At 42.1% G+C, this 14,952-nt stretch overlaps 1 protein-coding gene across 1 annotated transcript in view; it reads left to right on the top strand.

The window, feature by feature from the left end:
• Positions 1-14,952, top strand: part of EMCN (endomucin) — a 54,412-nt gene that overhangs the window by 14,799 nt on the left and 24,661 nt on the right. Inside the window, exons 2-5 of the mRNA XM_075149620.1 lie at positions 1,936-1,995; positions 4,605-4,706; positions 5,116-5,229; positions 12,154-12,276. Of these exons, the coding sequence (XP_075005721.1) occupies positions 1,936-1,995; positions 4,605-4,706; positions 5,116-5,229; positions 12,154-12,276 (399 nt within the window). The remainder of the gene's footprint in view (positions 1-1,935; positions 1,996-4,604; positions 4,707-5,115; positions 5,230-12,153; positions 12,277-14,952) is intronic.

Here is a 14,952-nt window from a genome sequence, read left to right as displayed (position 1 = left end):
TTATCCCCCCTAGGATTCTCCTTAGTCACAACTTAACATTGCAAATAAGAGCATAATAAGCCACCAGTTCTATCGCTTCTTTTAATCAACCAATTCCCCCCAAACTCCTGGCTAGTTTTAAGCATTTTTGCATGTTGCTTTCAACTTGTTTTTAAAGTATACTTAATTATCCACCATTTTCAGAAAACAATTAATTTATAAAACTCCACTTTATTCTACTCTGCTAATCAAATTTACCTTAGTTTATCTCTAGCCTGTGATAAAATCAGCAAATTGTGAATCATAACAAAACTGTGACTTAAATTCTCATTTTTTTTAGTTTTGAGGAAATCTTGGCCTATCAACATGGTTATTAAATGGAACACCTTTCAAGGATGAATAATCCATGTATTGCAATGGGCTTTCCACAAGTCATGCGGAGTTAAGGGAAGAGTTAGGAAATGAGCTAATTGGCCAGTTAGTTAGTGCATTTAGCTGGTGGTACAGACATGGTAGTTACTGAGAGATGTTACAACAAACCATATGAAAGATAGGCACTGTTGAAAAAACATTCTGTTTTAGTGCTGTGGCCTCGTGGCGTGGGGATTTACAGGAGCTTTGTCAGCAGCTTGTAATGAGAATGAAGGGATGGAAAAATGCTCGTTGTTTAGGGAAACAAGATTGCTTTTTGGTCTATTTGGATAAAATTTGTTTTCAAAGTATCTCAAGTGTGGGTTATGAAGCATTATTCTGACTGGGTAACTAGATGGCAGGAAAACCAGTATTTTAAATGCACCGGGCAAAGGGCTGTGCATAGCCTGACTGTATTCATGTGTCCTGGGGAGCAGGGCCAGGGCAGCAGCAGCATGCCCATAGGGAATGATTTAATTTGACAGGAGATACACCGTATCAAACTGGGCCAGCGCATGCTGTGACGAGGCATTGCGAAGGCAGCAGCATACCTAGAAGAGATGCTCAAGAAAGCGGGGCTCACTGGGAAGGGGCAACAACCCAGCTGAGGCCCGTTAGAGATGCGCAGGTGCCAAAAGGGCCGACAAACCTCATGCTGCTTGAAGAGGAGTGGTAAGGGCTCATCTGACTAGGCCTTAATATGTGCCTGCAGAGCTTCTGCAACTGTATTATGTATTACTTTTTTTCCAGGTTAGACCTGTGTCTCTGGCAGGCCTCGGGCAGTGCTCGTGAAATGTTAATCGGAGCGCAGCACACTGAGCAAAGGGAACAAAGCTGACTGTTCTGGCCTGTAGCCAAAAAAAGAGAGAATGCCAGCAGATATTACCATGAACGGAGTCACACAAGAATAGTGACATGCTGTCCTGACTCAGTTTTGCGATGTCTGTATTACAGCATGCTAATGCAGCATGACAGGATGTCACACTCCAAACCTGAAAGCTCTGGGGGATTAGTCTGTGCCATTTTGCTCTCCCATTCAGTCGCAGATCAGTGTGATGCTGAAAACCCCTCCTGAAGTGCTTGTACTAGCCAGGGAGCTAGTACAATTTTGTTCCTCCAAGGCAGGAGAATGGGTGCTTACTCCTGCAGCCAGTTATTTTAAGTTAATCCTCCAGCGTGAACACCCAGAGCAACTGTGGTTGTACTCACGGAGAGGAGGAGCTAGCAAAAGAACTTTATTTGCTCTGTTTTTTTCCAAACTAGTCTTAGAGACACTAATACCTGTTTGAAAACAACCCACAGTCCAAGGGGGGAGGCCATAGTAGATGCTCCCCATCACAGCAGTGAGGGCAAAGCTAAGAGGTTTAGGATACAGCTTGAGAAGGTTGCTAGCAAAGTTGTATGATTTGGTTGCTTCTGCTAATAGGCTTCTGAACTTGATTTTCCAGGAAGGCCCTTGCTGCTCTCTGCCTTATATGCCTATGTAGTGCTAAATAGATCTGGAAGGTGGCTGAAGTAATATGATTCTTTCTGTGTTTATTTCAGAAGATGGTGTTCCAAACAGTACCATCAGTACAACCGTTTCTACATCAACATCAAAATCTGGTAAGAGTTCAAGTTCACTGTTATCCAGTATTTTGAAGATCCCATTGCCTTTTTAGGTTTCAGTTTTTCCAACTTCTGGGAGATATTAGGTGAATTATTTCATGTAAGGTGATTGTAGAACAATGTATTTCCCTGGGCCTCTTACAAAACCCTGTTGAGAAGAAAGGATTGAGGGATCTTAGTAAGGAGAGGGTTAATTTGAGCAGGCTGCATTTTTTGTTCCAGATGAAAAAGGCTGAAATTCTGTGAGTTCCTATGCTCTCAAGGAGTGGTACAAGGGTGATCAGATGTTAAAAAATTAGCTAAGACTTACAGTTCAAGAGGTCGTCAGATTGAGGGAAACACCATCAGCTAAGGGATCGGGCAGCAGGGTGTAGAGTGACAGAAGAGGACATGGACTTTAATAGTAAAGATTTACACAATATATGCCAATGTTGGGCCTCAATTAATAGGAAAGAATACATGTGTATAAAGCTGTCATTTGCAAAAATGCTCTTGGTAACTTCTCGAAACTATTGATGTCAAGATTCACTTTTGAGGGTAAGGGGGTGGCACCAGTGCCCTCAGTTTCAAAAGCTGCCTTCTCTCTCTCTTTTGTTTGTGATTGTTTTTACTAGATCAAACTTGAAGTCCTAAAACTATGAAGACTTAACACAGAAAATATCGCTTCATATGGTAAAAGTCTGTGATTCTGGTTTACATCTTCAACTGACACATTCAGTTCTCTTTATTTTGTAGCTTTGTAGTTATGGAAAATCAATATTGACCATATTTCATTCATGTGAACTAAATATCAACTCCTCTATTAGTTTGAATATTGAAGACTGCTGCATTTAATAAGTGATAAGAGAAGAAAATTTGGACACAGGATTATATTTTCTGATAACTAGAGATACTAATGAATCTGCTTTGGAGCTGAAAGCACTGAGATTATAATGATGTATACACTTGAAGTGCTAGTAATGGAGGTGAATAAGATGCAGCAGGTGAAGTATGCATATGTTATGTTTATTACAGCAGAAGAATTAGTCCCTTTCAAATTGTGCTGCAGTTCTTTTATGTTTCAAAAACTCTGATGTTCATGTCTGTTCCAAAGACATTTAATAAAGGCCTGACACCTCACAGTGAATAAGCTCTTCAGATGTTTCACTGAAATTTCTCTTGCAGCTTTTTGTCATGGAAGGGAAAGCAGTATTGTTATTCATGCCTATGAGAAAAGCATCAGAAGCTCACTATGAGATTAAAGCACTTTGTGGGTGTGGAGCAAGCTCCCAAGGAGGTCCATTCTTTGAGGCACTGCTCTTCTAGGTGAACAGCTAGCAACCTGAAAGCGAAGGAAGAGAGTACAAGTTATATTTTAAAAGTTCTGGTGTGAACATTGCATTTAGAAGTACTCAAGTCATATGAGGGAAAATGACATGTCATGTCATGGTTTGTTCCTATTCTATCATGTTTCCCATCCATGAAAAGTGCTAGAAGAGGTAGTAGGACACGTTGGGTTGTTGTCAAGGATTGAAAAGAGCCTCTGTAGCTGACAGTAGCACTTCCTGTTTGTATTAGGTTACAGAAATGAAAACTGGGCTCTTAAAATGATTAGTTACGGGGTTTTTAGCCCAGATTCCTCGGCAGCAATTTGCCAGTCAGTTCCCTTGAGCATGTGCCAGGGGCACATAGGACCTGCAGTATGCCATCCATGCACAGCAAGACGCTGATTTAAACCTTGCTATTGCCTTAGTGGTGTTTGGGCAACTCTGCTCCCCTGTTTCCGTGGCAGCAGCAGCTGGAAGTGATCCCTGCTGCCCGAGGGAGCTCTTTCCTCTCCCCTCAGCCTCCAAATCTCACCCCTCTGGAGAAGAGAGCTACCAGGAGCCACCTTACAAAGGGCACCAAGTTCACCCTGGGGAATATCAGTTATTCATCTCATCCAAAATGTCCTAAGCTTTGCTGCACACCTCAGAGGAAGGCCTGCCGGGTGCTTTTTTTTTTCTCAGAAATCTGGGTGCAGAGGAAGAGTGTCTGGGAAAGCTAGCCAGAGAAGAAGACCCAACCGGGGCTTGAGGTGGATGAAGAAAGAGGAAGAAAAAATTGCACAAAGACTATTAGAGTCTCTTCCCCTTCAGTTCTTTGCCTGTAATATATAAGCTGTGTTTCTGTGTATCACTCGCACTTCTTTCTGAGGAATTTACACCCCTCCTCCTATTAAACAGGTATGCAGCAAAGTGCTAGTCAGCAGTCCAGCCTGCCAGCGCAGTGCACCCATCCATCCACGCCAGGCTCCTTTCTCCTCACCTCTTCCCTTGGCAGTCATGCCAAGCACCTCTGTATAACTCCCAAAGAGCATACGCCTCTTCCTTAGGGGATGGCTGGAAGCTGCAGCTGCTGACTTTCAGTGGGCAACTTGTGGACTGTCCGCAGGCCAAACATTCCCTCCGATACCAACCATACGCACTTTGAATCCTCTTTAAAAATGTGTGGGTAAGAAAGCTCTGTAAGGGCCAGACTTTAAACAGAAATTCACTGCCTTTGTGAGAGAAGGCAGCTAGAGGTATGTGGTGTTTATTTATGCATGATAAAATAAATCAATAAAGATGTGAATGCCTTTCTTGCAGTAACGGAAACTGTGAACGCATCAACTTCGCAAGCAACAACATTGCAAGCATCAGTGCTGACAACAACTGCAATCAGAGCTACAAATGAGTCCATCACAAGCAGTAAGTGAAAGTTTCTTTGAGCTGTTGTTGATGCTGTTCCAGTGGTCATTCAGGAAATTAAGCAGCAGTGCCTCTTGGCTTGGGAATTTGTTTTACAGATACTGAACTCTTTGGTGAAATCTTGCAGATGTGTGCAGGAGCATCCTCCCAGTCAGGCTCAAGGCAGCTCTAAGCCAGGCCTTGTTAACTGCATTATCACAGGCTTGTTATCAGTGAGATGACCCACCTATGGGACAGGGAGTGGCTTTCTCTGCAGCAAAGGGAGCCCTGTTCCTGTTGATCTTCAATTTAAATATTCTTTTGATAATTTAAAACTAGGCTGCAGGCAGCACAATAGGTGTGTTTTGTGTGTGTGCATATATGTGTATACAAAATTGAGGAAGTAATTTGAATGTCGTTCCTTTATTAGACTCCACGCCTTCTTCACCTAGTACTACACAACAAATAACACAAGGTACAACAACACAACCACCAGCAAAAATGACCACTACAGCAGCAGATAAAAGTGGCAGCACAACAAACAGTAAGTGATAATTTCATTGAGAGATTTCTGATTTATTGTATGCTACATTTCTGTGAAACAGTGCGGAGCAATAAAAGGAGGTGAAAAAGAGTAGTTTGGCTTATGGATTTGGAGTTTTGGGGAAGCAGAGCTATTCATCATACCATATTACATATCTTTAATGAATCTTGCCCTAGAATCTTACACAAAGAATATTACACCTTTAATTTGTAGTGGAGGTGATCTGAAGCCATTACACAGGATTTGAATCTCCCTGTAATTGGGAAAGATGTATTTGGAAGGGTTTTCATTTTTTATTTTCTTTTGTGTTTTTTTTTTATTTAATAAGTATTTCATGAAAAATAAATGATTCTGTGTGATCAGAGTAGTGTCAGAACAGCCCCCTTTGTTTTTTTATTTTTATATATGTTATAATGCTACAGTTAATTATGTTCTATATTATTATGAATCACAGTACTGAAAGCAGAGAGGTGTACTAATTACCCTCATCAATCTTAGGAAATACTTTTGTTCCCCATAAATCTTCAGAATAACATGTGTGTTGGCCCAGCGCATCAGATTGGATTCTAGAAAATGAAAATTTTAAAAAAAACCCCACATATCCAGCAAGTAGTTGGATTAATTTAAACAAGTACAATATCATCCAAAAAGAACTCAGTAAACTTAAGGTGAAATTCAGTCTCCCTTTTTTGTTTAGGAACTACACTGTAAATGTTTGCTCAAGTCTTTTACTGAACCGGAGCTTTGAAATACTCCACTTTTTATACTTAACTGACTCAAAAAATTAGAAAGAAATACTCCAGGTATTTAACTCAGCAGTCAGTGGTACACCAAGGTTCTTGGAGTTGATATTTAGAGCATACTGAATTATGACAAATGATTAGAACTTGACTTCTCTTCCCTTGGTTTGCTTGCCTAAAAATGGACTCCTATGAAACAGCCTGCATGCTTTTTCTGTGCTAATTCTCCTTTAAAGCTACCCTTCATGGACCCGAGCCTGCTAAGCTGCCTGGAGAGCAATTACCCTTTCACTTAGTGGTTACATCTTCTACTGATGCAGCTTTCCCGCTATGCTTGGTGTAGGGAGTAGTCTGATTGTCAGCCCAAAGTCTTTTGCGTTTTGGCTTGGCTTTTAAATGCCAGTATTGGTGAGTCACAGGATACAGTATGGCTGATGCACAAGCTGCTGAAGTGATACTGAAGGCCACAAAGAATCTTTTTAAGCTTGCATTTGTGACACTGTGGGCCCGTCAAAAGCCTGCGGCATGGTGCATCGCATCACAGATGCGATTCCTAGTCCTTTCGGTTTGGCAGAGGTTCCTGGCTTGAGGGTACCGGAACAGCACAGCCACCTGGAAATAAACCTTGGTGACAGGTAGAGCTCCCAGCAGGGAAAGGAAAACTAATGAGGAAAGGCATACCTGCTAGTGCAGCTTAGCTCCGGTCACTGCTCTGCACTGATGCCCCGAAAACTGGTGCTGGAGGTACGATGGTGCTGGAGGTACGATAGGCCGGGGCATGAAGTTTTCACCAACATGCCTCCCTTCTATTCCTCTTGTGTTCTGTTCCCTCCAGCTAGAGTTCAGTCCCTAGTTGCTTGGGTTGTGATTTGTTTTTAAGAATCCTCATTTAAGCTAAAAAAAAAAAACCAAAAAAACTTGTGATAAAAATGGTTGATAAATGAACCTAAAAACAGGGCTTACCTGCTTCTCACTCGCCTTTGTAAACAGGAAAATTAAAGAAGACATTGGGAACTGCCCTGCATTGAAAGACTTTACATTTTCTCTCAACGCTAAGTAGTATTTGGAAAAACTGTGTATGTGAAAACCAATTTTAGTGTTTTTTAAGACTTTCAAGAAAGTCATAGCCTTCGCTTCAGCACAAAGGGGTGGGACAGGACACAAGATAGTGGCTTTGGGACAGGGCACAGGGGCTGTGCAGATGTGCGGCCAGCCCTTGTAGAAAACCCACAGACCCCTCAATCACCATCTGGCTGCTGGCTACGGCTATCTCTCTGTTTCCACCCCACACGTTGGCACGGCGAGGTGCCATTGGCTTCACTGCACCCTCCTAGACGCTGCCGGCATCCCCAGGGAGTCAGGGGGAGTCACGCTCCCTGAAGCGAGCACAGGCGTAGCAAGACTTCTGCTCTCAAAATGGCCAGGAAATGAAAGTTGTCTACTCTCTCTTTTTCATTTTCACTGGCACTCACTTCTCCCCCTTTTTGGGCTGGCCATATGGGACGGAGGCAGAAATTGGCGGTGCCTTTATGACACGTCAAAATTTACCTTTACTACACCTGATTTTTAATAAAAACCAGGCGCCTCTGTTGTTTTGTAATGGAGGCCATCGCTTTCTCTGCTTCAATCCCTCCTAAAAGCTTCAGTGAGTGATTGCATTCACACAGCAGAGATTTGACAGGGCTTCCTGCCTCCGCTGCAATTTCTGTGGCTGCTGTCACCTTTTATTATAAATTCAGGAAAAGCCTCCAGTGCTCCACACGCTGTGAAATCATGCAAAAGACTTTGTCTTTTTTTTTCAAAGTCTTCAGTATTCTTTTCCTCTGCAGGCCAAAAGTACAATCTCTCCCTCTTTGCCCTCCTGTCCTGTTTATTATATTGGAAGCCAGCAATTGGACTTGTCTCCTTAACCTTCTTATTTATTAATATAAGGGCTCAAATCCAATATCTCACATTTAGTCAAAAGAGTGACCTCACTTGTGCAGTCCAGGCCCCAAAACAAGAATTTATATGGTGCCACACTACAGCAAGTTGCATCTGCAATCAGGTTTTCATATCCTGGGACACTTGGAGTTATCAAAGAGAATATGAAATGAAATGCAACAAAAGATCATGTTCTTCCTCCCTTCGATACGGAGCAAGCCTCTTATGCAAGGTCAGTGCTCGAGGTATTAAATTACAAGTAAGAGTGGATTTTTGGCTGTTGTGTTTCTAATTTATCTCATGCCACTCTCCTGGATGATGATACGTCATGGTGCAATGAAATATTAAATATTAAAAAGCAAGAAAAGGAAAGAGTGGAGGAGATACTTTTCCTCTTTTTATCAAACTACTGGTAATTAAGAAGGAAGCTTTACTTCAGTAGAACTACTGGAAGAGGGTTATGGTAACACGTATTGCTGAATTGTCTTCAGGTCGTTACCACATGCTGTAGGTAAACACTGAGTATAGTTGGCTGCTGAGACATGTTAGGCAGAGAGATGTTTTAAAACATACATTTTGAAATACTTGGGGTTTTTTGCTTACCAGAAAATATAAAGCTGGCAGACAGCAGATGCAAGCGAGATCTGCTTGGTTACCTCCCTAGCCAATTTCCATTCCTCTGAATGGGTGTGAAGTTGCATTGGTTTTGCTACATCGGGATTTTTCAAAGCTTTCATGAATGCATTTGTTAATGCAAATGGTTTCTCAGGCTATTGATTACAGGGATGAGGCCTATATGTGTGTTTATGCTAAAGATACGAGCTCAAGGGAGAAGGTTTAGTCTTAAACTGAAGTTTAAGTCATCTTACAAAGCCCTCATGCTGATGTTTTAACATGGTTTGGGTGCAGTTCATTCTGCCCTGTGGAGGTGTTTCCTTGATTCATTGATTGGCCAAGTAAGGTTTTAACACACATACAGATGTCTATATTCTTTGCAGTGCATATAGTATATGCAGAGTATTTGCCACTTACTTGAGGCATGTCAAAGCTAGTTAGGTAACAGCCTGCTGTAAAGAAAATTTAAAGTACTGTTGGGAAATGCCAAAATATATGCAGATTATACGTAGGTTAAGTAGAAAGATCAAGTGAGGATATGTGTCGAATTTCAGCTGGTTAAAGAAAATGAAGGGTTTTCAGAACACAAAGAGTAAGGAAATACCTGAGGCTCAGACAGCAGCTTTGCACAGCAGCTTCAGGTTCCCTGTTGTTGATTATCCCTTTGACAAATATGTGTTAACACACTGTCATTTATCTTCTCAAAATATCAGCAGAGAGAGCTGCATCACCACCAGGGAGTTCTGCCGCTGCAGCAATAAGCCCCATTCGGACAGCTATTTTACTATCTTTACTGCTTTACCATTTTTATTCATCATCAGCTGTTGACAACAAACCCATTAACCGATGATGTGAGTGCTTTTGCAGCAGCAGCAGCAGCCGCCCTCCTCTGCTGTGCTGCTTTTCTGCGAGCCCAGGCCTCCCCCTGCCAGGCAGGCAGAAATCTTTGCTGCAGCTGGCTGAGCCGAAGCGTGATGAATTACTGCAGCGATTGTCAGTGGGGACGGCAGAACTGAGTCACCGTGTGCCCGCGCAGAGTCCCCCGCCTGTTCCTGCGCAGAGCACAGGCACCGCAGTAGGGATTTGCGCTGTCTCCTCCTGTTGAGATCAAATTAAACCTTGCATAGATATGAGTTATGGGATTTACCAAAAAGGCAGATTTCTAGCAGGCGTACTGTGCTGTCAGTGCTGCTGTCACGTACGTGAGCAGTGGCTGGATATGGATGCTTCTGTTCCCATAGGCTTTTGGCCCAGAAGCTATTCGATCTGCTAAATGTGTTGATGGTGGAGCCTATGCTGTGTATTAGGCATCAGGCTTGGATGCTGCTTAAAAGCCGCTTCAAAGCCTCAAGTCAGCAGAGAATTGGGTTGCTAGGATTTAATCTTACACTAGTACGGTGGAGTTAAGGGAACCTTCCCCGCCAGGTTGCGTTTTTCATCTTGGAAGTGGTGAAAACTGGCACACAGACTTTTGCACTGTAGCACGTCTACTTCACCCCTTGACATCGGGAGCGGGGAGCCTGTTCTGCAGTCTGCCGAAATAAATGCAAAAACCTTCACACCAAGCCCTAGGTGAAGGCGTGAGTCATACCTGGTGCTACCCAAGTCGCAGTAAGAATCTCACCCAGGCTGAATTAAAAAAAATTAAATGGAAATGCTATCATCCCTTCCCTCGCGATCCCCTGCCGAGGCATATCCAGCTCACAGCCCGTGTTCCCAGGAACAATCTGTTCTTGCAGCTCCCAAACACAAGAGGAACACCCGGGGCTGGGCTGCTGCCAGGACTGATAGGACGCCTGGAACGTGTGATCCCCATGGGAAAACAGCTCTCCATGGGGTTACAAGGCAACTGGCTGCCTCCCTCATCTCTCCCACACACCTGATTGTTTTGCAGTGTTCACAAAGTGTATTTGTGTTCGAATGTCTCTGCACATGAAGGCTTACTGTTATTCTGCCTTACTTTTCATTCTCCCATGCAAGCTTTTACTAACTTACGGTAAGGGAGCCACAAGATGTTTGCTGTTACTGTTACAAGCCCATGCATCTTAAAGGGAGAGGGAGGTTCTCTGGTTTTTTTTTCCTTTTTTTTTTAATTGATCTCAGATTAAAATTCAACATTTAAAATTTGAGTCTGAAGCAACCACAGTAAGAACCAAAAGTGGAAAAATTTTGTTTTTAAAGATTCATTCAAGGCTTCTATGATGAGAATGCAGGAATTATTAAAGTTCTCAGATCCCTGCATTATACCATAGTAAAAAATGAGGTAGAGCATTTCTATGGCAGATTAGGCTTGCATATTGAAGGGGTACAGTGCTGAGGTTTCTGGAGGGAGTTGACAGTGAAATCATGCTTCTCATTACTAGAATCCCAGTGAAAGTTTTAGGCATTTAAGCTTGTTTTGCATAATTTTCAGTACGGTTTCCTTCCATGCCTTGACCTTCAAAGATACCATCCCTGGCTGTCCAGTTCACCTCAGTTCCCAAAGTTGTATGAATCCCCTGACTCCAGCGGCTTCAGCTCACTCTTTCTTAGCTCATTGATTTTTGAAACTTGCCTCTCCAAACTATTGCACTTAAAAAATAAGAGGGGAAGGGAAGGGCCAAGTTAAAGGTGTGTGGTTGGAGAATAGGGAGCTTTGGGTGTTGAGTTTTTTTTCTTGAGTTCTTTGAGGGGCGAAACCGGTAATCAGAGTTTCTGAATAAAGCATGTGATGAAGCATTCCTCAAGATTCACATGTTGCATGTGCATGATGTTGCACTTGTTTGACTAAAACATGTCTTAAAGTTGTTTTAGTTCCAGTGTTTGAAATTCATATGAAGAGGCACTGAAAACAGTTTACAGCTCAGTCACATCTCTGATTTATATCAGAAAAGAAGTATAAGGTTACTCTTGGGCACCCCTATGTTTTATTCAGTAGGCACTGTCTTGCCTGTTGTTATGCTGAGGTTTGAGCATAGACGTAGGAATTATGAGCTGTGCTGGAACAGCTTAAATTCTTTCGTGTTGTCATTCGGTGACCTTCAGTTCCATGGGCTCAGGCAGTGCCCTGCATCATCATCTTGGACTCACCTTAGGCTGCAAATCTTGTGACACAGATGGCCTTGATCCTCTATTGACTGTGTGAGAGCAGAAATAAGACACTTTTTAATTTTTCATACATTAATTTTCAGGGATATATTATTTCCTAGGCCTTAACAGCACAGAATGAAATAATTAACTCTGTGCTAAAACTTTTTACAATATCACATTATGTGACAGTTGTGGCTGAAGCTTGCTTTTTGTATTTATTTATTTATTTGAAAATTAAGGTTAAAGATAGAGGGCAGTAAGCGAGCTTCTCTCTTCTGCTCATGTTGCTCTTGGTGTGAGACTGTCTGGTTATTCTGGGCTCCCAAGTCAGAGCTCGAGGCTGTCTTCTGGCACAGCTGTGAGGCTGTTTTTGATGCTAGGATGTGCTTTGAAGATGCCAGTAGTAACAACTCCATAGGGATGGTTCATCACTTGACAAGCAGTTCCCAGAAGCTGTAGTGCTTTCTGACCTCAAGTCTCTTCTATGATGGTGGGAGCGTTTGTCTGAGGGATAGTCCAGGATCTAAGACAATGCTTATACAGGTGTATCTTACCTGAACATCTGTCTCATTTCCAGCTACACAACCAAGTGGAACACAATTGGCACAAAATGAGAGTTTGGATGCTTCATCTACTAAGGGATGGTCGTCTTCTTCTACAATCTCTCCACAAAAAACGACTTCTGTTTCTGGAACCTCAGGTAAGTTTTGAAAACATACGCTCTATTTTCCTATACAAACAGTTAAAAAGATGCAAAGAATTTCGAATCTCTTCTTCATTTGTTGTGCATTGTCCTGGAATGAGGGCCACCTCCTTATTCATGCAGGGTACACTGTGTCCGTGTCATCTAGCTATGAAGTTATGGTGAGTGATGGGTGAACTTCAAAACATTCAGTTGGGATACTCAATGTCATTACAGGAGGATATAAATTACAAAAGATAATATCAATCTTTATATATGCTGTATGTGGCCATTGTGTAGCATTGACTGCCAAAGGAGGTCATCAAGACAAATTCTCTGGCTGCAAAGCAAAGGAGACAAAGGAGAAAACAGCTATAATTTTTACAATTGTTAATAATTCTGGAGGGCAAGTTAATGCATATTACCAATTAAATGACATTATTCAAAGTACAGCATGATCACATGCAGGGTCAAAAAGATGTTAATCCTTCCCAACTCCAGTCTACTTTTATTGGTTTTCTGGGTGTGTTTTGGTATATTTATCCACTAAGCAACACTGTGGTGTGATTAAGCTTCTAGCTAGCATAACTTTCCTAGATTTTGAAGAACCACTTATTCAGGTTTTCTTAAGGTCTCTTGAGCCTTCACTTCACTCAGTACTTACTTTCAGCTACATGTGTGTAAATCCAACAAGGACACTGACTTTGTTTGCATATCCCAATTATTAATAATATTTAACATCCCCCAAGGGATACAAGACTTTTTTTACAACCTCTGGATTGTGTTTGTGGGAGATAAGCATGCACGTGTACTGTGGTTTTTCCTCATAGAGGATAGGATTGGATATAAAAGTGGAGTAATATCATAAGCTCAGTGCACACTGAAATGCTTAGAAGCATGCAAAAAGATATTATAATAATAAGCATTTTAAGGAAGTTGGGATTTTTTCATTTGTAATCGAGGGCTGCTGATTTAGAGAGGATTCTTTGCAATTATTTCAATAAGCCTATGCCTCATAATGCACATATTGTGACCTGTAGTTATTTGATTTAGACTAGATAGAAGGAAGAAATTTTTTACGATGAGGGTGGTGAAACACTGGAACAGGTTGCCTATAGAGGTGGTAGATGCCCCATCCCTGGAAACATTCAAGGTCAGGTTGGACGGGGCTCTGAGCAACCTGATCTAGTTGAAGATGTCCCTGCCCATGGCAGGGGGGTTGGACTAGATGACCTTTAAAGGTCCCTTCCAACCCAAACTATTCTATTCTATGATTCTATGATTATCCTGTTAGGTTTAGTGTCTTTTGGCAGACACATGCATGGTATGGAAACCTTACCGTTGGTAGACTGCAATAAAGCAGTAAATTACAATGTTTTTAATTAAAGGTTGTCTCACATAGGTAAATTCTCCAGGTTAAAATGAAATTGTAATACATATCTGGCTATGGATCACATGTATTGAATTACCCATTACATTGTTTGTACAATTACTTTTTACATTTAAAATTTGCCCAGGAAGTTTTACAATCTTCCTTGTGTCTGTTTGCAAAAGTCATCATCTTACTCAGCTCGCTTTGCTGTAAAACCAATAAATCTTCTTGAGCTCGGGGACTACCCAAGATGCCAGGACTATAATTGCCTGGCTGAGAAAGAAAGGGCCCATCTATCCAGGGGGAGTCAGTCTAGGTGCTTGGCATAGCCAGCACTCTGAGTTCCCATAAAACTGCCATTTCAAAATCACAAAAGCACCAGGATTTCCACGCTTACACATTTCCTGTCTCCTCACAGCGCCAGCTCCTCGCTTCTTTCTTGCAGCTTAAATATGCAAGAAATCCTATTACTCACCCTGATGACTTAGGTAGCTTATCCCAAATGGGCGCACCTTTAGACCACCCTTGCTCCCTTATTCTCTGTATACGTTAAAGACTTTAAGAAAAAATATTTTGGTTCCCTCTAAACAGATTTCTTCTCCTATGTGCAGTCGTTCAGGGCCAAGGGAAGCCATATGCTGCACCCTAATAACTTTTAAAGCAACGCAAGTGTGAAGCCAGTTGTTTCATTCTGTGCTGAGACTAGAAGAAATGCTGACTCTCTCACTGCCATTAGATTATTTCTTTCCAGCTCTTTGAAATTTCACATTCAGGGGCTTCTATAGGGGCTGGATATTTTTTGTTCACCAGAGCAGAGGCTGGTATGCGCAATGGGGCTGGCGCTGCAGCCCACAGGGTATAGCAGAGCTTGCAAGCCGAAGGCACCCAAGCCACAGCTTCTGTGTGGGAGCTCAGGGGAAGACAAATTAATTGAAATTGATCCAAACCAGAACGTTTCTATTTGGTATGCTCAACCAAAATAATTCAGCTGGCTAATCTTAATGTAAAAGAATATATTTAGTTTTGAGACCGTTTTCCATTTTTTAAAAAATGCCATTTTGGTGAAAATTTCCTTTCTTGCTGCAGAAAAAGAAAAAAGCACATTTTGAAGAGAAATTTCCAATCAGCCATATCAAAAGATCAGAGTGTGGGAGGAGTGCCACAGAGAGCTGGAGAGCGACTGAAATGAGTGGGGGAGCCTAGGAAAGAACTTGGAGAAACATCAGAGAACAGTATTGCTGTATTAAAGAAGATTGAAACCACCAGCCACGGAGGAGGGGCTGTGTAGTGCCTACCCTAGCACTAGGGAAGGCAATAGGGAC

Source organism: Calonectris borealis, chromosome 4 (genome assembly GCF_964195595.1).
Source record: "Calonectris borealis chromosome 4, bCalBor7.hap1.2, whole genome shotgun sequence".
Lineage (NCBI taxonomy): Eukaryota > Metazoa > Chordata > Aves > Procellariiformes > Procellariidae > Calonectris > Calonectris borealis.
Note: the sequence above shows the minus strand (reverse complement) of the source record. Positions and strands in the feature narration are given on the sequence as shown.